The sequence below is a fragment of the Dermacentor albipictus genome, chromosome 10, assembly GCF_038994185.2.
Source record: "Dermacentor albipictus isolate Rhodes 1998 colony chromosome 10, USDA_Dalb.pri_finalv2, whole genome shotgun sequence".
NCBI lineage: Eukaryota > Metazoa > Arthropoda > Arachnida > Ixodida > Ixodidae > Dermacentor > Dermacentor albipictus.
The window spans coordinates 76,008,727-76,033,156 of NC_091830.1; the positions used below are offsets into that span (position 1 = coordinate 76,008,727).

At 48.1% G+C, this 24,430-nt stretch overlaps 2 protein-coding genes across 3 annotated transcripts; both read right to left on the reverse strand.

The window, feature by feature from the left end:
- Positions 1-2,994: 2,994 nt before the first annotated feature.
- On the reverse strand, positions 2,995-11,123 carry LOC135898035 (uncharacterized). The gene is made up of 3 exons (XM_065426768.1): positions 11,079-11,123; positions 6,659-6,702; positions 2,995-4,983 (listed from the first exon to the last, which is right to left on the reverse strand). Exon 3 carries the CDS (start codon positions 4,954-4,956, stop codon positions 3,283-3,285), a length of 1,674 nt encoding a protein of 557 aa, XP_065282840.1. The 5' UTR covers positions 4,957-4,983; positions 6,659-6,702; positions 11,079-11,123; the 3' UTR covers positions 2,995-3,282.
- A 2,954-nt stretch (positions 11,124-14,077) lies between these two features.
- Positions 14,078-17,713, reverse strand: LOC135898026 (uncharacterized). 2 transcript variants are annotated; one of them, XM_065426748.1, is made up of 2 exons: positions 17,644-17,713; positions 14,078-16,047 (listed from the first exon to the last, which is right to left on the reverse strand). In XM_065426748.1, the coding sequence occupies exon 2, from the start codon at positions 15,854-15,856 to the stop codon at positions 14,255-14,257; it is 1,602 nt and encodes a 533-aa protein (XP_065282820.1). In that variant the 5' UTR covers positions 15,857-16,047; positions 17,644-17,713; the 3' UTR covers positions 14,078-14,254. The 2 variants fall into 2 exon arrangements, with proteins under 2 accessions (XP_065282820.1, XP_065282828.1); XM_065426756.1 differs by lacking the exon at positions 17,644-17,713 and adding an exon at positions 16,681-16,813.
- Positions 17,714-24,430: the final 6,717 nt, after the last annotated feature.

A 24,430-nucleotide genomic window follows, 5' to 3' on the forward strand; every position in this document is an offset into this window, starting at 1 on the left:
AGAAGAGAGAGAAAGAATATCGGAGACGCTGGCCGCTGCGTGCTGTTGGCGGTTAGCCATCTTAACTACTCTGACTCATCTTGTATATACATTGTAAATACAGTCTCTCAATACTCCCAACATCCCCGTAACATATTATAATACCACGGCTGGAAACGGAGCTCCGCAGTGGAGGTCGCATCAGCGTCCGTACCATGAATGACGGTGAGCATGCAAGATCAACGTCGCTGCCTCCAACGTCACCGTCGCCAGCTACGTCGCTGTCACCTTCGGTTGTCGTTGCGCAACCCAAGGATCCTGGAACTTTCTGCGGGACCGATGACACCGACGTTGAAGAGTGAGTGGCCACGTACGAACGCGTGAGTGGAATCAACAGATGGGACCCTGCGCTTATTAGCTAACCTGTTGTTTTACCTAAGACACACGGCAAAAGCGTAGTACGAAAACCACGAAGAGGAGCTAACCTGCTGGGACCAATGCAAAGAAAAGTTGACCGAGCTGTTTGGCAAACCAGCCGGCCGTAAAATTGCCGCAAAGCACGGACTGGCCTCGCGTACCCAATCCCCCACGGTGTCCTGTCTCGTACATCTAGGACGTGCTGACACTCTGTCATAGAGCCGATCACGACATGACAGAAGCTGAGTAGGTCGGGCACGTGCTTAAGGGCATTGCTGACGACGCCTTTAGTATGCTCATGTGCAAAAGCTGCTCTACAGTTGATGCTATCATTAAAGACTGCCGACAATTCGAGCAGGCCAAAAGCAAGACCAGAGGGAAGTTGGAATGACGGACAGGACGGGGGAGAGAGGTCACAAAATGGACAGAACCGACGCAGTCACGAAGAAGTGAATAACAGCCTCACTACCTTCGATGCAGTTCCCATACAAGCGAGGAACGGGGAGCGAGATAAGGAAAAAGTCACGTGAAAAGGCAAGGAAACGCTACTACTATATACAAACACGACAGTGGTTGCGGGCAAACTCGATAAATTTATGTTCAAGATATGGCACGGTACGTTTCTGCCATTTCTGAAAAGTGAACACCATGCAAATTTGTCAGGCGGACAACTTACGCAGGCCGCACAGAAGCAGAGCCGCATTAATGCGCACCGTAGGGTCTATGCGGAACTACGAAAGCGGTGACACGTCAAATCAACACTCCTTTGCCCACCGCGGTAGCTTTGCGGCTATGGCATGGCTCGAGGCCAGGGATTTGATCCCGACCGCCGCAGGCGCATTTAAACGGGGGCGAAATAAAAATCGTTCGTGCATTTAGCTTTGGGGGCACGTTAAGCAACACTACAGTGTCAAAATTGATCCAGAGTCCGCCATTACGGAATGCCTCACGACCCCACTGTGGTTGTGGCACGTACAGCCCCATAATACAATTAAAGTTTAATACTTCCGCCACGATGCGATGCGCCATGTGGGTAAATTACAACGCTCAACTCTCTCAGAGGTTATTAGGTATGGCGCGCAACAACGCCTCAAGGAAACACTTCAACCTGTGTGTTCTGTGCACTACGCAGATTAACAGCAGTAGGGCACGCACGGTAACGTTTGACATCGGCTCACCACACATCATCACCACTAGTTATCACCAATCAAAGCAAACAACACAGAACGCTCCACTTGCATCGATTTCCACAGTGCATGGGATCCGTATATTTCTTGTCTCGCTGATCGCGTCTAGTATCGTTCTCGGCCCATCGAAGCACGTTTTCCCTCACGCCCCCAGCATACCGCGCGGGGCGTGCGATAGCATTTTGTCGTACCTCCATTTTATGCGGAACATCACGGCAACAGCAACGGCGACGGCAAAAATTTGCCCCAATCGTTCCTAAACTTGCATCGCATTAAAAAGACGCTAGTCGCGTGTGTCCTTGCACAATTACAGCCCGAATCTAGCGAAGCTGAATTCGCAAAGCTGAAGTGTCGCACTCATTTGCCCTCATTCATGGCTCGTCTCCCTGTACCGAAACAGCTGACTGCGCAGCCACATCGCACTCGTAAAGTTGCTTCAATTCAACCTGATAGATCTACGTGTCAAGCCCACGTGCCAGCAGCCATCTCGCTCCTAGGTCGTTTAGCAAGCTGCCTGTTCGTCAAGCTCCCGCTCTGAGAAATCAACGAGCATACAGTTGGGTTCTAAATAGAACCATTGTCTTCTTATGCCTCTCAACTATGCATGAAGCGCAGCTTGTCACAGTCAAACGAAACTCACGGCAAAAGCAGACATAGTAGTAACAATACTCTTCCGATTACTCGAGTGAAGGGACCCGAGACGAAAAGCTGCTACTGATAATTAGCACCTCAGTACCCAGCAGTAAGCTAGTAGTAAGCCGCCTTATCGCGAAATTATGTTGTAGCGTAGGTGTTATGGCAAAAGATAGCATAGCAGAGGTCATGCAGCTAACCATCATTATTCTATTTTCTTTTTTTTTTCGCCCCCTACACGCACGGCACTTGTCATGCAACAAGGCGCTAGGCAACATTTACGGCATATATGCAATTATTCGTTAGTTCTACTTCAAGTTTTGGCGACACGTCTGCAATGTTTCGAGCAAAAATCTTGAGCCATTGATTCACTAGTTCAAGGAGCTTTCAGAGCCTCCGACTGAAACACAGCAATCAGCTTAAGGCGTCCCAAACTAACCATTGTATAGACGAAATGTCTTCAAAGCACAATTAACACAACCTTCGTCAGTTCACTACGGCTGAAATTCAAGATACTTGATCTGTCACGCCGGGATAGAAAATAGATCAAAGAAATTATTTATTTTATAGCAGATTTCCTGATTCCCCAAGCAGTTCTTTTTCAACCTTTTCAACTGACCTCCCCGACTTCCTCCTAATTCAGGAGCACCAGCACCAGTTTTTATTTCAACGAAACAATGTAGTCAATTGGTGCAGATCTATTCTCTGTCTAGTTTAGTCACAATCACTACTACTTTGGTGTATAATATAGAGAGAGAAAATCAAGAAGGACATTGCGACGAACTAAAATGACATTTATTGCGTTATTAACACATTAAAGAACACAGCAACGTCACACAACGTTGCTGTACTCTGAACTTCAGACGATACTCATCCACTGTCTGCTCATCCGTGTCAGAAGTGAACCCTACCTTCTCGACGACCCGCTCGCAGTCGTCCACTTCTGTCAGTTCAGTTTCAGCCAGCCAGGAGACACCGTCAAAACGTTCATATTTTTTCTCCTAATATGGAGCACGTGAAACGGCGCCGACGAGGATCGCACCGCCGGAAAGTGAGCCATTGTGAATCACTTATCTGACTCATGGCCAAACGAAAACCGAAGTGACTCAATGGTTGACACAAAGAGCCCGGGATTGGCGCAGATGAGTTGGCAGTACCCACGGCAGGAAACAGAGGTGGCGTCACTCGCCAAACTGTCCAGGTTAAAGTGACGGTCGGTCACAAGGCGACCTAGCAGAAACGTGACCGTCGTTATCCTCGCAGTCTCGCCGATGCCCAGCCGCCATAGCCTCGTCTCCCAGAGTAGCCACCCGAAGTCACGCTCTGTGAACATCGGCGGTAATTTGCAGGCGGTGCAGGGAACAACGTCGCTATTCCCGACGCCCAGCTCGACCAGTAACCGGTGGCCACGCGCGAGCCATTGGAGCAAACGTTCCCAAATAAGGATGGCGCACATTGGAAGCGCCAGCAAGCTCAGCTCGGACAGCCCCGCATACATGCCGAAGCAAAAGTCGCCGCCGAACGAGAAGTGGCTGGTTGTCAGGTTGAGCTCGGAGATGTTGGCGAGGCACCTTAGCAGGAGCTTGTGCTTCAGTTTCAGGCAGTCGCCGGCCACGCACCAGGGTCGCTGGAAACTGATGTATTGCGAAGACGACAGCAGAACCTGTGAACGTGATCTGACGTCATACCGGCACTCCTGGTGCGTAGTGGCACGTAGGAAGCGGCAGGCGGTTTCCGGGTAGGCTTGAACCGCATCGGCAGCATGACGCAATGTTTGAAGCAGCGCCCTCGGCTCCATTAGGTTCTCGAGACGGACGTAGCTGTACGAGACATCACGGAAAAGGAGGCCTGTGGTTGGAGGTACCTGTTCGCAACTGTACCGGAAGATGCGCAGATCGTTCCTGTGCGTATTACGCGTCATACAGGCGTCGCCAAGCGGATCTGTTACGGTAGCCTGAAGTATGGTGTGAACATGCACGGGATGCAGGTCGATGGAACCGTTTGATGTGCAGTCCAAGAACCCGGCTGTCAGCGGCGTACCTACCACCTGCGTGTACGGGAACTCGAGCTTCTGAGTCAGTAGCTGGCAATTCTTGCTGATGTCTGCAAAGACGTCTTTGTCCACCCAAGGCTCGCAGCGGTGGTCCTCGAAAAGCGAGCAGCCCAGCTCATTCACGGACCTCTGGCAGAGCGTGCGGAAGAGCTCCGGAGTTCCCTCCATGCCGTTCTCGCAGCACAGTTCAGGTAAGTTCTCGCAGCGCGAATCCACTCGAAGGACAACTTCGGAGGCCTGCGCGAGGCTGTTCGCGAACCCTAGTTTGTGCCTGTAGTCCGTCCTCTCCTTCTCAAGGCATTCATCCGGTGCACGCTCATCCATGTCAGAAGTGAACGCCACTGTGTAGACAACGTGCTCGCAGCGGGCGACGTCCGACGGCTCGGCTTTTGCCTCGGTCAGGGCGAAGCGGGAGGAGCCGTCCAAGAGTTCAAGCATCGTTTCACACGCGTCACGTTGAATACCGCCGATAAGATTCGTGCAGGGAGAATGTTGCACCATACTTGGAAGGCTTTCTGTTTTCAGTATTCTGAGAATAATACCCATGCCTCGTGCTCCCCAAGGGCCGTGCTCTGATGAAAATTCTCGACGGAGGCTGGAAAGGGCGTTTCTTAAGAGGCGTAACACGATGCGAAATCTTGCACTCGAGATGAAATTTTCGTGTCGGCCACTGGGCACTGGTTCCATAACAGCGGTACGTCCAGAAGGCCGTGTCTGGAATGAAAAAAAAAAAACTGCGTCAGTTACAATCAGTACCGACTTTCTGCAGACAAAATTCACTCGGGCACAAGAGGTGTAGTGTAGAAAGGTGGCGGTACAGAGAAAAGAGTGAGGTGGGGGGGGGGGGGAGTTCAGGTTCCAACCACCCACGAGAACACATCAGGCACGAGATAAACGCACATTTCGTCCCACAGAATAGTTTACCAGCTGTATATTCACGTCTGGCTTTTAAAAACAGGTTTTTAGAAACAGGTTTTAATGATTTGAAAAAAACATGAAAGACATGGAACCATTCGTTTTCCTATAATGGCGTTCTTTCCGCAGTGACTGTGTTCATTAGGACCGCACCATAGAGACGCTGTTAAGCGTTTCATTCTCTTAAAGAGAAGTTCCTCTTGGAGAGACAGATTTGAATCCAGGGATGGGTGACTGGAAAGCTCACTAACTCCGTCACTGTAGCCTTCACCGTACACAGACCCGAAGTGTAGGGCGAAGGCGCCTGCGACAACTAGAACTGATTGGCTACTACTACTACTACTACTGCTACTATTACTACTACTACTACTACTACTACTACAACTACTACTACTACTACTACTACTACTACTACTACTACGACGAATAATAATAATAATAATAATAGTAATATTAATAATAATGATGATGATAATAATAATAATTAACTGCTATGTTGCAATGTAGTACGTACAATACTGGGCTTGACAGAGCCAACAAAAGCGATTGCGTGACTAGGCTTACAACATCGGCTAGTGACAACGAAAAAAATCCCGGCTCTCCCGCAATCGACAGTAGATATATGAATGAAATCGCTACCGGCTAAGCAGATTGTTGGGGATCATACTACAGCCACAACCTTAAAGTGCAAGTCTCGTCTCCGCTCAAACAGGCGTTCGCTGCGGGACGGGCGCTCCAGGCGTGGACGCTGCTCGACGCTGCCGCACCACTCACGGAACGCTGGCGTTGGTAATAACGCTCTGCGCCAAAAGATGGCAGTCCAAGCGTATACGACACTGTATCTGCCATGTTGAACGTAGCCATCGGAAAGTACAAATAAAGGTTCCGCGCGCTACAAGTTACAGCTTGAATGATGTTGTGAACGAACATTAGAAAGAACTCGTGAGCAATATTTTTTCGTAACTTCTTAGGGAAGTAACTAGCATAGGTAATGCAGTCTCGTCTCGTTCCCCGCATGATCTCGTTTTCGCAACTTGCCCGGATCTTCCAATTTGATTCGCTGGATAACGGCTGTGGCTTTGACTCAGGGTCGCTTGAAGGCCGCCGACAACGGTAGCAAAAAGAATTTCATGTATAGTAATAATAAAAGTTATTTCCATCAACGAGTGAATACAATTGCTGAGCCCCTGGCCGAGAGAATATGCAGATATTAATCCGATTATTTTCCTTCCCCCACTCCGTCAGTTGTTCGAGCAAGCCCCTTCGCCCTCCTATAAGCAGAACAGAGGGACGAGGAGGGCATATCCCTCTCGTTTTGCGCAGTAACGAACGGCGACAGTCATGCCAATGCAAGGCGCATTTGCGCGAACGGGGCTGTAGTCTTCCCGGTTACAGAAAATGACGGCTCGCACAGGTAGTGAACGCTAATAATCCGGGGGTACTGCAAGACCGGAGCCAATCGAGTGAAGCTTACCGTTGCAGAGAAGAACTCGCGCTGGTCTGCAGAGGAAGGCTGGCCTGAAAACGAAAGGAACACCAGATGATGATGATGATGATGATGATGACCTTATACTTTGGCTCATACCCACAGTGGGGCATTGGCCCCGAATTGTGTGCCGAAACATTTACTCAATCTTTAGAAGTATTACGTATTCGATTAAAACAAGAAATAACTACCAAAACAAACAAATAACGAAAGAAGATCCAGAAAGTTGTTTGTTTAGTTGAACACCAGTAATTGCTTCTTCTTCTTCTCGCCATCTGAAAATTGGCTCTAGCCCACTACAGGTGAATGGCTTAGAAGGCGGCGGTTAAAGCAAGGAGGGAAGACGAAACTTGAAAACGTAATAAAAAATATCATGGATATCGTACAGTTTACATTGAAACAGACAATTTTCAGAAAGAGATTATGCTGAGGGCATAAAAAAAGTTGGAGCAATTATTTCCAGTAATAGTGGCATGCTTTGAAGAATTATATTATTGCATAGGAAATGGCATGCTATTCTATATCTACGCAAAAGTTAAATGGCCGTCACTGGTGTATCGAGGACGCTTGCCTTTCAAAGACCGTAGGCTACCGTGCGCTGTAACATTAAGAGGAAGCTTTAGCTCGGGCCCAATTAGAGGGTCGCTTAATCAAATACACGTAATACGCAGAAATAATTTTCTGACACAGACGCTCCACCGGTCTGAATGGAGTTGCATGCATTTCAGAGAGAAAGGTAAATTCCAGTGACTGTTGCAGGCACAATTTCGATTGAAGGCCCACATCGTTTACAATAACATTTAAAAATCGGTAAGTTAAAGAAAGGTGGCAGCAAGTAGTTTAAAGAACCGTAACTCTGCAACTAAAACAGGTACCGCAGTTGGGTAAGCGGTATCCGTTAAGGTTTCTAAAGCGGGTAAGCTTAAAGGGAGACTAAAGTGCAAAAATTATTTCTTCTGCATCAGTAAAATACCGTTGTGCAACACCAAAATCACCACTCTTAGAAAGATAAGACGTTTGGTTAGCCAGAAAAAGTGCAATAACGAAATACGGGTGGCGACGCCCACTTAAAGGGACACTAAAGCGAAACAATAAGTCAGTTTGGACTAATGGAGCATAGTTTGAGAACCCTGCAGGCAGTCATTTCAAAAAAATAGTTTGATTATTAGATGAGAAAATGAAGATCCAAGTATCAGTATTTGAATTTCGCGCCGAGACCCCAGCGCCGGTACGTCAGCGTGACGTCAGGGATTCCACAGTATGTTTTCGCATTTGGGCCACGTTGGCTGAATAAAGCTTCCCGAAACTTGCCGTGTTTAATATTTGGTTCCTTTAAACACAATGTAGTCAGTCTGTACCGCTATATACGATTAGTAGACAAAATGCACTCGGGCACAAGAGGTGTAGTGTAGAGAGGTGGCGGTACAGAGAAAAAAGTGAGGTGGATGGGCGGGGGAGTTCAATTTCCAAGCACCCCCGAAAATGCATCACGCACGAGATAAACGCACATTTCGTCCCACAAAGTAGCTTACCAGCTGCATATTCACGTCTGCCTTTTAAAAACAGGTTTTTAGGTGACAGGATTTAATGATTTGAAAAAAGATGGAAAAAATGAAACCATTCGTTTCCCTATAATGGCGTACGTACTTTCCGCAGTGACTGTGTTCATTAGGACCGCACCATAGAGACGCTGTTAAGCGTTTTATTCTCTTAAAGAGAAGTTCCTCTCAGACAGATAGATTTGAATCCAGGCAAGGGTGATTGGAAAGCTCACTAATTCCGTCCCTGTAGCCTTCATCGTACACAGACCAGAAGTGTAGGGCGAAGGCGCCAGCGACATCTGGAACAGATTGGCTATTACTTCTACTACTGCTACTACTACTACTACTACTCCTACTACTACTACTACTACTACTACTACTACTACTAATAATAATAATAATAATAATAATAACAATAACAATAATAATTAACTGCTATCTTGCAATGTGGTACGTACAATACTGGGCTTGACAGAGCCAACAAAACCGATTGCGTGACTAGGCCTGCAACATCGGCTAGTGACAATGAAAAAAAATCCCGGCTCTCCCGTAATCGAGGGTGGATGTAAGAATGGAGTCGTTGCCGGGTAAGCAGATTGTTAGAGTTCATACTACAGCCACAACCTTAAAGTAGGTGTAGTGCACGTTCGCCACGGTACACCCTACCACACCGCACCGCACCACGCCATACCACACGCAGGTCCATATGGACGCAGTAGTTTCCTCTCGCAGACAGACCCTCCGGGCAAGTCTCGTCCCGGTCAAACAGGCGTTCGCTGCGGGATGGGCGCTGCCGGCGTGGACAATGCTCGACGCGCCCGGGGACTTAAAGGGACACTAAAGGTTACCAGAAAGTCAAGTTAAAGTGGTAGAGCAATGTTCTAGAACGTCTAAGGCGTCAATTTAATCGCGAACAGAGCTTTAGTAACCGAGAAATTGAGGTAAATGCATGACACGATTTGAGACCCCCCCCCCCCCCCCCCAGCGACATTCCGGTACTAGCCCGATGAAGAAAGGACTTTTCATAATTTGTGTTACTAATACTCTACTCGTATTAAAAATATCATTTCCTTCGATTATAAGACGGAAAAAATGCTGATTGTCTACGTCTATTCGATTCTAATAAAAAATAACATTTTGGCGTTACCCTTCAGTAATATGGGTGTTCGAAAGGTTTCGTTTTCGCTCGACTCTGGCGCTCGACTCTGCGCCGCGCACGCTTTGGAATTTCAGTAGTTTCGTTATCGCGTCGCGCTGTGAGGGTTCTGCTGGCTCGCGAAACTTTCATTTGGAACAAGCAGCGAGAATGCCGCGTCCATGTGATGTCGTGGGAAGCCCTCGTGGCTTTCCCGCTCCGGAGAGCCGGTGTCGAGGCCGCCGTCGTAGTACGCAACGACGCCGGCAGTGCGAGCCCTCAGCAGCAGGTCGCGCTCGTCGGTGCTCAAATCGCTGAAGTTGAGCCCACCATCGCGAGCCAATCTGTCGGTGTCAAGGTCCATTGCGACGAGCCTCGAAGTTTGCGTCATAGAATGAAGTACCAGCTTATGGGCGTCTTGCGCTGGAGTTTGAGGTATGGTAGCGGCGCCTGGTGGCGGTGCGGAAAATGACCTCTGGGTCGTGCCAGCTTGGGTCGTATAGAGCCCTGGCTGTGGCGAAGCACGTTTCTAGGCCGAGTTTTGCGTCGATTCGCACTTTTTTACACCCTGTTGCTAGTGCGAAAAGGCTCGTCACTTCTCACAGACCACGCCGACCAGGCTGCGAGCTCGCCGCAGCCTATAGTTTAATGAAAACGGACTCTCCGTGTGCCGTGGGACGTAATGTGGGACGTAATTCGTTTCTCCTTCCGCTAGCCACCATACTCCCGCTTTCGCTCTGCTGTCGGCTCTGTCTTGACTCTGTTTCTGGCCGCGCGTTTGCGTTTTGCGCAGAAAAGCCGTAGCGCCGTCTGCGGACGCCGTTCTACTCACCGATGGCGCAACGTCACATGAGACCATGATGTCAGTACTCCTCGATCGGAGGGCGGGCGAATTGAACTGCGCTAGAAGTACGCGGACGCTTCGGAACGCATTTTCTCTTAAAATAAGTCTCTCCTTGGCACGAAACAAGCGTTTCGAGGTTTCTGTGGTGGTATTTCAACAGTCCACGTTGACGTAATAGTAACCTTTAGTGTCCCTTTAAGGAACGCTAGTGTTGGTAATAACACTCTGCGTCAAGCATATATGACCCTGTATCTGCCATGTTGAACATTGCCATCGGAAATGACAAATAAAATTTGAGCGCGCTACAAGTTACAGCTTGAGTAATGTTGTGAACGAACATTAGAAAGAAATCGGAAGCAATATTTTTTTTGTAACTTCTTAGGGAAGTAACTAGCGTAAGTAATGCGGTCTCGTCTCGTTGCGCGCGCGATCTCGTTTTCGCAACTTGCCCGGATGTTCCAATCAGATTTGCTGATAATTGGTTTGGCTCAGGGTCGAAGGCCGCCGACAAGGGGAGCAAAAAGAATTTCGTACTTAATAATAATAAAGTTTATTCGCATCAACGAATGAATACTATTGCTGAGCCCCTGGCCGAGAGAATATGCAGATATTATTCGGATTATTTTCCTTCCCCCACTTCGTCAGTTGTTCGAGCAAGCCCCTTCCCCCTCCTTATTATAAGCAGAGCAGTGGCAGAGGGACGAGGAGGGCATGTCGCTCTCGTTTCGCGCAGTAACAAACGGCGACACTGATGCCAATGCACGGCTTCCGCATTTGCGCCAACGGGGCTGTAGTATTCGCGGTTACAGAAAATGACGGCTCGCACAGGTAGTGAACGCTAATAATTCGGCGGTAGTGCAAGACCGGAGTCAATCGAGTGAACCTTACCGTTGCAGAGAAGCACTCGCGCTGGCCTACAGAGAAAGGCTGGCCTGCAACAAAAGGAACACCAGATGATAATGATGATGGCCTCACATTATGGCTCATACCCACAGTAGGGTCAGCCACGAATTGCGTGCCGAAATATTTACTCAATGTTTTGAAGTATTACGTATTCGATTAAAACAAGAAAGAACTATCAAAACAAACAAATAACGAAAGAACATTCAGAAAGTTATTCGTTTAGTTGAACACCAGTAATTGCTTCTTCTTCTCGCCGCCTGAAAAAGTAGCTCTAGCCCACTACAGGTGATTGGCTTAGAAGGCGGTGGTTAAAGCAAGGAGGGAAGACGAAACTTGACAACGTAATAAAAAATACCATGGATATCATACAGTTTACATTGAAACAGACAATTTTCAGAAAGAGATTATGCTGAGGGCATAAAAAAAGTTGGAGCAATTATTTCCAGTAATAGTGGCATGCTTTGAAGAATTATATTATTGCATAGGAAATGGCATGCTATTCTATATCTACGCAAATGTTCAATGGCCGCCACTGGTGTATCGAGGACGCTTGCCTTTCAAAGACCGTAGGCTACCGTGCGCTGTAACATTAAGAGGAAGCTTTAGCTCGGGGCCAACTAGAGGGTCACTTAATCAAATACACGTAATACGCAAAAATAATTTTCTGACACAAAAGCTCCACCGGTCTGAACGGAGTTGGATGCATTTCAGAGAGAAAGGTAAATTCCAGTGACTGTTGCAAGCGCAATTTCGATTGAAGGCCCACATCGTTTACAATAACTTTTAAAAATCGGTAAGTCAAAGAAAGGTCGCAGCAAGTAGTTTAAAAATCCGTAACTTTGCAACTAAAACAGGTACCGCAGTTGGGGAAGCGGTATCCGTTAGGGCTTCTACAGCGGGTAAGCCTAAAGGGAGACTAAAGTGCAAAATTATTTCTTCTGCATCAGTAAATTACCCTTCTGCAACACCAAAAACACCACTCTCACAACGGTAAGACGTTTGGTTAGCCAGAAAAAGCGCGATAACGAAATACGGGTTGCGACGCCTGCAAAAGTTCCCGCACCTGGGGGCTGTGACGTCTTGGATTTTGAAGGCATCTTCTAGGGCCTACTTATTTTATATAGCGGTACTGATTGACTACATTGTGTTCTAAAGGTACCAAATATTAAACATGGCAAGTTTCGGGGCACCTTTATTCAGCCAACGCGGCCCAAATGCGAAAACACACTTTGGAATCCCTGACGTCACGCTGACGTTGCGGCGCTGGGGTTTCGACGCGAAATTGAAAAACTGATACTTCGACCTTCCTTTTCTCATCTAATAATCAAATTATTTTTTAATTACTGCCTGCAGAGTTCTCAAACAATGCTTCATTAGTCTCAACTGATTTATTGTTTCGCTTTAGTGTCCCTTTAATGTATAAATTCACAGCTTAGGCTAATTTGTTGCAATATTGACAATGACTTCTTAAGTCTTACTCGCATACTAGTGATATGCTTGACAACCACGTCAAACACATCAATCTTGAACGCTTTAAATATACTATAACAAACAATTTACAGAACTGATGATGATGATGATGATATAATATTCCAGTGTAGTTACAATGTTATCAATTTTATTTCTCTCCTTTTCTAATAGTTTTCATATTTCCGGAATATTTATAGAGCAACTGCCAGCATAAATCGAAATTCGGCTTCCGAGGGTCACTATAGATTTCACATTTCTTCTTTCAAATGCAACAGATGTCATCAGAATGAGTGCAGTGGTTCCTAGGAAAACATTTAACCGTTCCCATGAATTTAAATTGGCGCCCCCGAGCTAAAGCTTTCTCTAGAAAGGTGTGCGTGTGTGCTTTACAGGATGGGCCACAAACCGACATAATGCTGAGACCTGAGACCTTTCTTATTTCTTTTGTCGCGGTGTGGCGTTTAAGCATAACGTAGGGGCGCTGACTGGCACTGCATTATCGAGCCTGGAGCATGTCCCGCCTGGCAATCAGGCGAGAAACCAACGAAGCACGCTAAAACGCAGGCAGTTTCGCAAAAAAGGCTAGCCTGAAAAGGATGTCCCGCCTAATTCAGGCTGCGGAAACATTGAGGCCTTACCCTAATTGAACGCGTAGGCCGTTGGAGGTCGTAAGCGACAAGCACACCTCCTTGTAGCTTGCCAATTTGAGGCTTTTTTTCGCCACCATGAAAGGCGGAGCCTTACACCTCAGACCAGAGAGTGCACAAGGCCCTCGGCCTCACTGGGTGTAACTTCGGTGGCGCTACACTAGACGGGAAAACCAAATGTCATTTGGGATTGATGACAACGGCGATGAAGCCATTGGGCTTGATCTCATTCTCAGCCTTGCGAGGTTTAGAAACGGTCACTCTATTACTACGAGAAGAGAAAAAAACTCGCAGTTTCCCCCGGAAGGCGAAGCATCGCTTGCGATACCAAATTACTAGACAGCGACAAGAAGTAAAGACAGCAATTTCTCGGTCGTATAAAGTTGTAAACATTCGCTTGCTAACTAAATTAGGAAGCACGGTGTCACGCACGACTAGGTAAACATGAGCACATCGCGTTTGGTGACCGCGGAAACCAATTGATGTAACTTTCGGAGATTCCGGCTGTAACCCGCAAATTAGCTTAAGGCGTCCCAAACTTACTACTCTTCACACGAAATATCTTCAAAGGACAATTAGCACAATCTTTGCCACTTTAATACGGCCGAAATTCAAGCTGGGTGGTCTGTCACGTCCGGATACTCCGTAGATCAAAAAATTTTTCTCTCGCAGATTCCCTAATTCCCCACGCCATTCTTGTCCAACCTTTATAACTGGCCTGCCTGGCTTGCTCCCATTTCACCAGCGCCAGTTTTTATTTCAACGAAACGATGTAGTCAATTGGTGCAGATCTATTCTCTGTCTAGCTTAGTCACAATAACTACTACTTTACTCTGTAAGATAGAGAGAGAAAATCAAGAACGACACTGCGACGAACTAAAATGACATTTATTGCGTTATTAACAGATTAAAAAACACAGCAACGTCACACAACGTTGCTGCACTCTGAACTTCAGGCGATACTCATCCAGTGTCCGGTCATCCGTGTCAGAAGTGAACGCTACCTTCTCGACGACCCGCTCGCAGTCGTCCACTTCTGTCAGTTCACTTCCAGTTAGCCGGGAGACACCGTAAGAATGTTCGTACATTTTTTTTCCTAATACGGAGTACGTGAATGGGTCGCGACGAGCGTCGCAGCGCCGAAAAGTGAGCCACTCTGAATCCCTTATCGGACTCACGGCCAAAGTAAAACCGAAGTGACTCAATGATTGACACAAAGAGCCCGGGATTGGCACAGAGGCGTTGACAGAACCCACGGCAGGAAACAGAAGTGGCGTCACTCGCCAAACCATCCAGGTTAAAGCGAGGGTCGGTCACAAGGCGACCTAGCGGAAACGTGACCGTCATTATCTTCGCCGACTCGCCGATGCCCAGCCGCCATAGCTTCGTCTGCAAGAGTAGCTGCTCAAAGTCGCGCTCTGTGAACATCGGCGGAAATTTGCAGGCGGCGCAGGGAACAACGTCGCGATTCCCAACGCCCAGCTCGTCGAGGAACCGGTAGCCACGTGCGAGCCATAGGAGCAAACCTTCCCAAATAACGGTGGCACACCGTCGAAGCTTCAGCAAGCTCAGCTCGGACAGCCCCTCACCCAGGGCGAAGCAAAAGTCGCCGCCGAACGAGAAGTGGCTGGTTGTCAGGCTGGGCTCGGAGATGTTGGCGAGGCACATTAGCAGGAGCTTGTGCTTCAGTTTCAGGCAGTCGCCGGCCATGCACGAGGGTCGCTGGAAGCTGATGCATTGCGGTGACGGCAGCAGAACGTGTGAACTTGATCTGACGTCATACCGGCACTCCTCGTGCGTAGTGGATCCTAGGAAGCGGCAGACGGCTTCCGGATAGGCTTCGAAGGCTACGGCCGCATGACGCACACACTTAAGCAACACCCTCTGCTCCAGCAGGTTCTCTAGACGGACGTAGGTGCACGAGACATCGCGGCAAAGGCGGCCTGTGGTCGGAGGTACCTGTTCGCCACTGTACCGGAAGATGCGCAGACCGTTCCTGTGGGTATTGCGCGTCATACAGGCGTCGCCAACCGGTAGCCCTCCGGTAGCCCTACGTATGGTATGAACATGCACGGGCTCCAGGTCGATGGGAGGGTTTAAGATGCAGTCCAAGAATTCGGCTGTCAGCGGCGTCCCTACCACTTCCGTGTACGTGAACTCGAGCTTCTGAGTCAGCAACTGGTAATTCCTGCTGATGTGTACAAAAACCTCTTTCGCCAGTAAAGGCTCGTATCGGTGGTCCTCGCAAAGCGAGCAGCCCAGCTTGTTCACGGGCCTCTGGCACAGTATGCACAATAGCGCCGGAGTTCCCACGATGCCGTTCTCGCAGCACAGCTCACGTAAGTTCTCGCAGCACGAATCAAATCGAAGGGCTCCGGACGACAGCGCGAAGCAGTTGGCGAACCCCAGTTTGCGCACGTAGTCCGTGCTCTCCTTCTCACCGCTTTCATCCGGTGCACGCCCATGCCTGTGAGAAGTGAACGTCACAGTGTGGTAAACGTGCTCGTAGCGGGCAACGTCCGTTCGCAGGGCTTTTGCCTCGGTCAGGGCGAAGCGGGAGGAGCCGTCCAAGAGTTCAAGTATCGTTTCACACGCGTCACGTTGATTGGCGCCGAGAAGCTTCGTGCAGGGAGAATGTTGCACCATAGTTGAATGGCTTTCTTCACTGCCCTGAAGATTCCCTAACCTCGTGCTCCTGCAAGGACCGTGCTCTTTTGAAAATTCTTCACGGGGACGGGCTTAAGAGGCGTAACACAATGTGAAAGCTTCGAGATGAAATCTTCGTGTCGGCCACAGGGCACTGTTTCCAAAACAGGCGCACGTCCAGTAGGCCGATTCTGGAATGAAAAAAAAGAAAATGCATCAGTCACAATCAGTACGACTTTCTGCAGACAAAATGCACTCGGCCACAAGAGGTGTAGTGTAGGAAGGTAGCAATACAAGGAAAGGAGTGAGACGGGGAGAGGGGGGGGGGGGCGGTGATCAGGTTCCAAGCGCCCACGAGAACACATCAGGCACGAGAGAAACACACATTTTGCCCCACAGAGTATTTCACCAACTGTGTATTCACGTCTGGCTTTTAAAAACAGGTTTGTAGAAACAGGTTTTAATCGTCTGAAAAGAGATGGAAAACATGGAACCATTCGTTTCCCTATATTGGCGCACTTTCCGTAGTGACTGTGTTCATCAGGACCACACCATAGAGACGCTTTTCAGCGTTTCATTCTCTTAAAGAGAAGTTCCTCTTAGACAGATAGATTTTAATCCAAGCAAGGGTGATTGGAAAGCTCACTAACTCCGTCACTGTAGCCTTCACCGTACACAGACCAGAAGTGTAGGGCGAAGGCGCTCGCGACATCTGCAACAGATTGGCTACTACTACTACCACTACTACTACTACCACTACTACTACTAATAATAATAATAATAATAATGATGATAATAATAATAATAATAACAACAATAATTACCTGCTATCTTGCAATGGGGGAGGTACAATACTGGGCTTGACAGAGCCAACAAAACCGATTGCGTGACTAGGCTTACAACATCGGCTAGTGACAATGAAAAAAATCCCGGCTCTCCCGCAATCGACAGTAGATATATGAATGAAATCGCTACCGGCTAAGCAGATTGTTGGAGATCATACTACAGCCACAACTTTAAAGCGCAAGTCTGGTCTCGGTCAAACAGGCGTTCGCTGCGGGACGGGTGCTCCAGGCGTGGACGCTGCTCGACGCGCCCGGGGTGCTCACGGAACGCTAGTGTTGGTATTAACACTCTGCGCCAAAAGATGGCAGTCAAGCGTATACGGCCCTGTATCTGCCTTTTTGAACGTAGCCATCGGAAATGACAAATAAAACTTCAGCGCGCTACAAGTTAAAGCTTGAGTGATGTTGTGAACGAGCATTAGAAAGAACTCGGAAGCAATATTTTTCGCAACTTCTTAGGGAAGTAACTAGCGTAGGTATTGCGGTCTCGTCTCGTTGCCCGCACGTTCTCGTTATGTTTTCGCAACTTGCCCAAATGTTCCTATTTCCTTTTCTGGATCGAAGGCCGCCGACAACGGTAGCAAAAACAATTTCATGCTTAATAATAATAATATTTATTTCCATCAACGAATGAATACTATTGCTGAGCCCCTGGCCGAGAGAATGTGCAGATATTATTCCGATTATTTTCCTTCCCCCACTACGTCAGTTGTTCGAGCAAGCCCCTTCACCCTCTTATAAGCAGAACAGAGGGACGAAGAGGGCATATCCCTCTCTTTTTCCGCAGTAACAAACGGCGATATTGATGCCAATGCAAGGCTTTCGCATTTGTGCCAACGGGGCGTTAGCCTTCGCGGTTGAAGATAATGACGACTTGCACAGGTAGCGAAGGCTAATAACCCGGCAGTACTGTAAGACCGGAGCCAATCGAGTGAAGCTTACCGTTGCAGAGAAGCACTCGCGCTGGTCTGCTGATCAAGCCAGGCCTGCAACAAAAGGAACACCAGATGATGATGATGATGGCCTCATCTTACGGCTCATATCCGCAGTGTGGGACTGGCCCCGAATTGTGTGCCGAAACATTTACTCAATCTTTAGAAGTATTACGTGTTCGATTAAAACAAGCAAGAAATACAAAACAAGCAAATCACTAATGAACATTCAGAAAGTTACTCGTTTAGTTGAACACCTGTAATTGCTTCTTCTTCTTCTTGCCATCTGAATTTGTGGCTCTAGCTCACTACAGGGGATCAGGGGATTCACCAATAAGGCGATGGTCAAAGCAAGAAGGGGAGACAAAAGTTGAGAAGGTAATAAAAAATATCGCGGAAATCGTGCAAATCACATTGAACTAGACAATTTTTAGAAAGCGATTTTGCTGACAGCACAATGAAACGCATCATTTCCAAAAACACAAATTTGGAGCAATTATTTCCAGTAATATTGGCATTTCTTGAAGCATTAAATTATTTCATAGAAACGACATGCTGTTCTCAACATTCGCCAATGTTCAATGACCGTCACTGGTGTATCGAAAACACTTGCCTTTTAACAACTGAAGACTACCGTGCGATAAAACATGGAGACGAAGGTTTAGCTCGGGCCCAACTACACTGGCGCTTTATCAAATACACGTGATACGCAGAAATAATTTTCTGAGACAAATGCTGCGCCGCTTTGAATGCAGTTCGATACATTTCCGAGAGAAAGTCAAATTCCGGTGACTGTTGCAAGCGCAATCTTGATTGAAGGCCCACAATGTTTACAAGAACTTTTAAAGATAGGTAAGTTAAACAAAGGTGGGAGCGAGAAGTTTAAAAAACCCATAACTCTGCAACAAAAACAAGCACCACAGTTGTGTAAGCTGTATGCGCTAAGGCATCTAAAGCGGACGAGTTTAGTGTACAAATTCACAGCTTAGGCGACCTTGTTGCAATGTTCACAACAACTTTGTAAGCCTTACTCGCATGCTAGTCATATGTTTCACAGCCATGTCAAATACATCAATCTTGCCCGCTTTAGATATACTGTAAGGAACAATTTACAGAACTGATGATGATGATACACTTCTTCAGTGCAGTTACTATGTTATAAACTTGCTTTCGTCTTCTAATAATTTGGAATTTTCCGGAATATTTATAAAGCAACTACGGGCATAAATCGAAATTCCACCATAGATTTCACCTTTTTTTCTTTTAAATACAACAGACGTCATCAAAATTATTTCAGCGGTTGCTGGGAAGAAATTTACCTTTTCCCATGTATATTTAGAAACGAGCCCCTGAATTAAAGCTTTCTCTGTGTGTGGGAGATCATGGTTACAAACTAACAAAAAAAGCGTAAGTTTCTTTTTTTTTTTTCTTGTGTCGCGGTGTGGCGTTTACGCATAACGGAGGGCCGCCCACTGCCACGGTATTACCGAGCCTGGAGCATGTCTCGCCTGGCAATCAGGCGAGAAACCAACGACGCACGCCAAACCGCAGGGAGGTTCCCAAAAAAGGCTAGCCTGAAAGGATGTCCCGTCGTAATTCAAGAGGTGGAAACATTTAGGCCTTACCCATATCGAACGCGTAGGCCGTTGAAGGTCATAAGCGACAACCACACGTCCTTGTAGCTTTCCAAATTGAGGCTTTTTTTCGCCACCTCGAAAGGCGGAGCCTTATTCCTCAGACCAGAGAGTGCACAAGGCCCTCGGCCTTACTTGATGTAACTTTGGCGGCGCTACGCTAAACGGGAAAACGAAATGTCATTTCGGATTGATGACAACAACGATGAAGCCATTGGGCTTGATCTCATTCTCAGCCTTGAGACGTTTAGAAACGGTCGCTCTATTATTACGAGAAGAGAAGAAAACTCGCAGTTTCGTCCGAAAAGCGAAACATCGCATGCGATACCGAATTACTAGACAGCGATAAGAATTAAAGATAGCAGCTTTATCGGTCCTATAAATTTGTAAACATTCGCTTGCTAAGAAGCTCGCTGTCCCGAGCGCCTAAGTAAACCTGCACACATCGCGCTCGACAACCGCGGAAACGAATTGAAGAAACTTTCGGAGATTCCGCCTGTAACACGCAAATTAGCTTAAGGCGTCCCAAACCTACTATTCTACACACGAAATATCTTCGAAGCACAACACAATCTTCGCCACTTCGATAAGGCAGAAATTCAAGCTAGGTGGTCTGTCGTGTCCGGATACTCAGTATAGATCCACAAAGAATATCTGATTTTTTCTCTCGCGGATTTCCTAATTCCCAACGCAGTTCTTTTCCAACTTTTGGAACGGGCCTTCCCGACTTCCTACTATTTCACCAGCACCAGCACCAGTTTTTATTTCAACGAAATGATGTAGCCAATTGGTGCAGATCTATTCTCTCACTAGTTTAGTACAACAACTACCACTTTGCTCTATAAAATAGAGATAAAATCAAAAACTACATTGCGACGAACTGAAATGAGATTTATTGCGTTCAAAAGCAGAGTGCAGGGAATAGACTAAAGAACACAGTAACGTCACACAACGTTGCTGTACTCTGAACTTCAGACGATATACAGATCCAGTAAAAACAAAAACTCATCCGTGTCAGAAGTGAACGCTACCTTCTCGATGGCCCACTCGGAGTCGTCCACTTCTGTCAGCTCAGTTTCGGCCAGGCGGGAGACTGCCTCAAAATGATCATATTTTTTTCCTAATAAAGAGCACGTGAAAGGGCGCCGATGAAGGTCGCACCGCCGGAAGGTGAGCCATTGTGAATCACTTGTCCAACTAATGGCCATGCGCAAACCGAAGTCACTCAATGGTTAACATGGAGAGCCCGCGATTGGCGCAGAGGAGATGGCTGGGTCCACAGCGAGAAACGGAAGCGGCGTCACTCGCCGAACTGACCAGGTTCAAGTGTAGGTCGGTGACAAGGCGACCTAAGAGAGACGTGACCGACGTTATCTTCGCCCCCTCACCGATGCCCAGCCGCCACAGCCTCGTCTCCCAGAGTAGCCACCCGAAGTCACGCACTGTGAACATCAGCGGCAACTTGGAGGCGGCGCAGTGAACAACGTCGCCATGCCCAACGCCCAGCTCGTCGAGGTACCGGTAGCCACGCGCGAGCCATTGGAGCAAACCTTCCTGAATAATGATCGCGCACCGTGGAAACACCAGGAAGCTCAGCTCGTACAGCCGCGCACCCACGCCGAAGCAAAAGTCGCCACCGAACGAGAAGTGGCTGGTTGTCAGGTTCAACTCGGAGATGTTGGCGAGGCACATTCGCAGGAACTTGTGCTTCAGTTTCAAGCAGCCGACGGCCACGCACGGAGGTCGCTGGAAACGGATGTATTGCGGTGACGGCAGCAGAACGTGTGAACGTGATCTGACGTCATACCGGCACTGCTGGTGCGTAGTGGCTCCTAGAAAGCGGCAGGCGGCTTCCGGGTAGGCTTGAACGGTATCGGCAGCATGACGCAATGTCAGAAGCAACGCCCTCTGCTCCAATAGGTTCTCGAGACGGACGTAGCTGTACGAGACATCGCGGCAAAGGCGGCCTGTGGTTGGAGGTACCTGTGCGCAACTGTACCGGAAGATGCGCAGGCCGTTCCTGTGCGTATTGCGCGTCATACAGGCGTCGCCAAGCGGATCTGTTACGGTAGCCTGAAGTATGGCGTGAACATGCACGGGATGCAGGTCGATGGAACCATTTGATGTGCAGTCCAAGAACCCGGCTGTCAGCGGCGTACCTACCACCAGCGTGTACTTGAATTCGAGCTTCTGAGTCAGTAACTGGCAATTCTTGCTGGTGTCTGCAAATGCATCTTTGTCCACCCAAGGGTCGTATTGGTGGTCCTCGCCAAGCGAGCAGCCCAGCTTGTTCACGGAGCTCTGGCAGAGCATGCGCAAGAGCGCCGGAGATCCCACGATACCGTTCTCGAAGCGCAGCTCACGTAAGGTCTCGCAGCACGAATCAAATCGAAGGACAACTTCGGAGGACTGCGCGAGGCTGTTGGTGAACCCTAGTTTGCGCCCGTAGTCCGTCCTCTCCTTCTCAAGGCATTCATCCGGTGCACGCTCATCCATGTCAGAAGTGAACGCCACTGTGTAGACAAAGTGCTCGCACTGGGCGACGTCCGACGACTCTGCTTTTGCCTCGGTCAGGGCGAACCGGGAGGAGCCGTCCAAGAGTTCAAGCATCGGTTCACACGCGTCACGTTGAATACCGCCGATAAGCTTCGTGCAGGGAGAATGTTGCACCACACTTAAATGGATTTCTTTTTTCGGTACTCTGAGCATAATACCCATGCCTCGTGCTCCCCAAGGGCCGTGCTCTTTTGAAAATTCTCGACGGAGACTGGCAAGGGCGTTTCTTAAGAGGCGTAACACGATGCGATATCTTGCACTTGAGACGACGTCTTCGTTTCGGTCGCTAGGCACTGGTTCCAAAACAGCCGTACGAGCAGAAGGCCGAGTCTGGAATGATAAAAAAAATGCGTCAGTTACAATCAGTACCGACTTTCTGCAGACAAAATGCATTCGGACACAAGAGGTGTAGTGTAGAAAGTTGGCGGCACAGAGAAAAGAGTGAGGTAGGGGGGGAGTACTACTACTACAACTACTACTACTACTACTACTACTACTACTACTACTACTACTGCTATTACTACTATTAATAACAATAATAATACTTAACTGCTATCTTGCAATGTGGTACGAACAATATTGGGCTTCACAGAGCCAACAAAACCGATTGCGTGGTTAGGCCTGCAACATCGGCTAGCGACAATAAAAAAAATCCCGGCTCGCCCGTAGTCGAGAGTAGATGTAAGAGTGGAATCGTTGCTGGGTGAGCAGATTATTAACCTTAAAGTAGGTGTAGTGCACGTTCGCCACGGCACCACCCCTCCCCCCCCCCCCCCCCAACACGGAGCCGCACCACGCCATGCTGCACGCTACTACTATATACAAACACGACAGTGGTTGCGGGCAAACTCGATAAATTTATGTTCAAGATATGGCACGGTACGTTTCTGCCATTTCTGAAAAGTGAACACCATGCAAATTTGTCAGGCGGACAACTTACGCAGGCCGCACAGAAGCAGAGCCGCATTAATGCGCACCGTAGGGTCTATGCGGAACTACGAAAGCGGTGACACGTCAAATCAACACTCCTTTGCCCACCGCGGTAGCTTTGCGGCTATGGCATGGCTCGAGGCCAGGGATTTGATCCCGACCGCCGCAGGCGCATTTAAACGGGGGCGAAATAAAAATCGTTCGTGCATTTAGCTTTGGGGGCACGTTAAGCAACACTACAGTGTCAAAATTGATCCAGAGTCCGCCATTACGGAATGCCTCACGACCCCACTGTGGTTGTGGCACGTACAGCCCCATAATACAATTAAAGTTTAATACTTCCGCCACGATGCGATGCGCCATGTGGGTAAATTACAACGCTCAACTCTCTCAGAGGTTATTAGGTATGGCGCGCAACAACGCCTCAAGGAAACACTTCAACCTGTGTGTTCTGTGCACTACGCAGATTAACAGCAGTAGGGCACGCACGGTAACGTTTGACATCGGCTCACCACACATCATCACCACTAGTTATCACCAATCAAAGCAAACAACACAGAACGCTCCACTTGCATCGATTTCCACAGTGCATGGGATCCGTATATTTCTTGTCTCGCTGATCGCGTCTAGTATCGTTCTCGGCCCATCGAAGCACGTTTTCCCTCACGCCCCCAGCATACCGCGCGGGGCGTGCGATAGCATTTTGTCGTACCTCCATTTTATGCGGAACATCACGGCAACAGCAACGGCGACGGCAAAAATTTGCCCCAATCATTCCTAAACTTGCATCGCATTAAAAAGACGCTAGTCGCGTGTGTCCTTGCACAATTACAGCCCGAATCTAGCGAAGCTGAATTCGCAAAGCTGAAGTGTCGCACTCATTTGCCCTCATTCATGGCTCGTCTCCCTGTACCGAAACAGCTGACTGCGCAGCCACATCGCACTCGTAAAGTTGCTTCAATTCAACCTGATAGATCTACGTGTCAAGCCCACGTGCCAGCAGCCATCTCGCTCCTAGGTCGTTTAGCAAGCTGCCTGTTCGTCAAGCTCCCGCTCTGAGAAATCAACGAGCATACAGTTGGGTTCTAAATAGAACCATTGTCTTCTTATGCCTCTCAACTATGCATGAAGCGCAGCTTGTCACAGTCAAACGAAACTCACGGCAAAAGCAGACATAGTAGTAACAATACTCTTCCGATTACTCGAGTGAAGGGACCCGAGACGAAAAGCTGCTACTGATAATTAGCACCTCAGTACCCAGCAGTAAGCTAGTAGTAAGCCGCCTTATCGCGAAATTATGTTGTAGCGTAGGTGTTATGGCAAAAGATAGCATAGCAGAGGTCATGCAGCTAACCATCATTATTCTATTTTCTTTTTTTTTCGCCCCCTACACGCACAGCACTTGTCATGCAACAAGGCGCTAGGCAACATTTACGGCATATATGCAATTATTCGTTAGTTCTACTTCAAGTTTTGGCGACACGTCTGCAATGTTTCGAGCAAAAATCTTGAGCCATTGATTCACTAGTTCAAGGAGCTTTCAGAGCCTCCGACTGAAACACAGCAATCAGCTTAAGGCGTCCCAAACTAACCATTGTATAGACGAAATGTCTTCAAAGCACAATTAACACAACCTTCGTCAGTTCACTACGGCTGAAATTCAAGATACTTGATCTG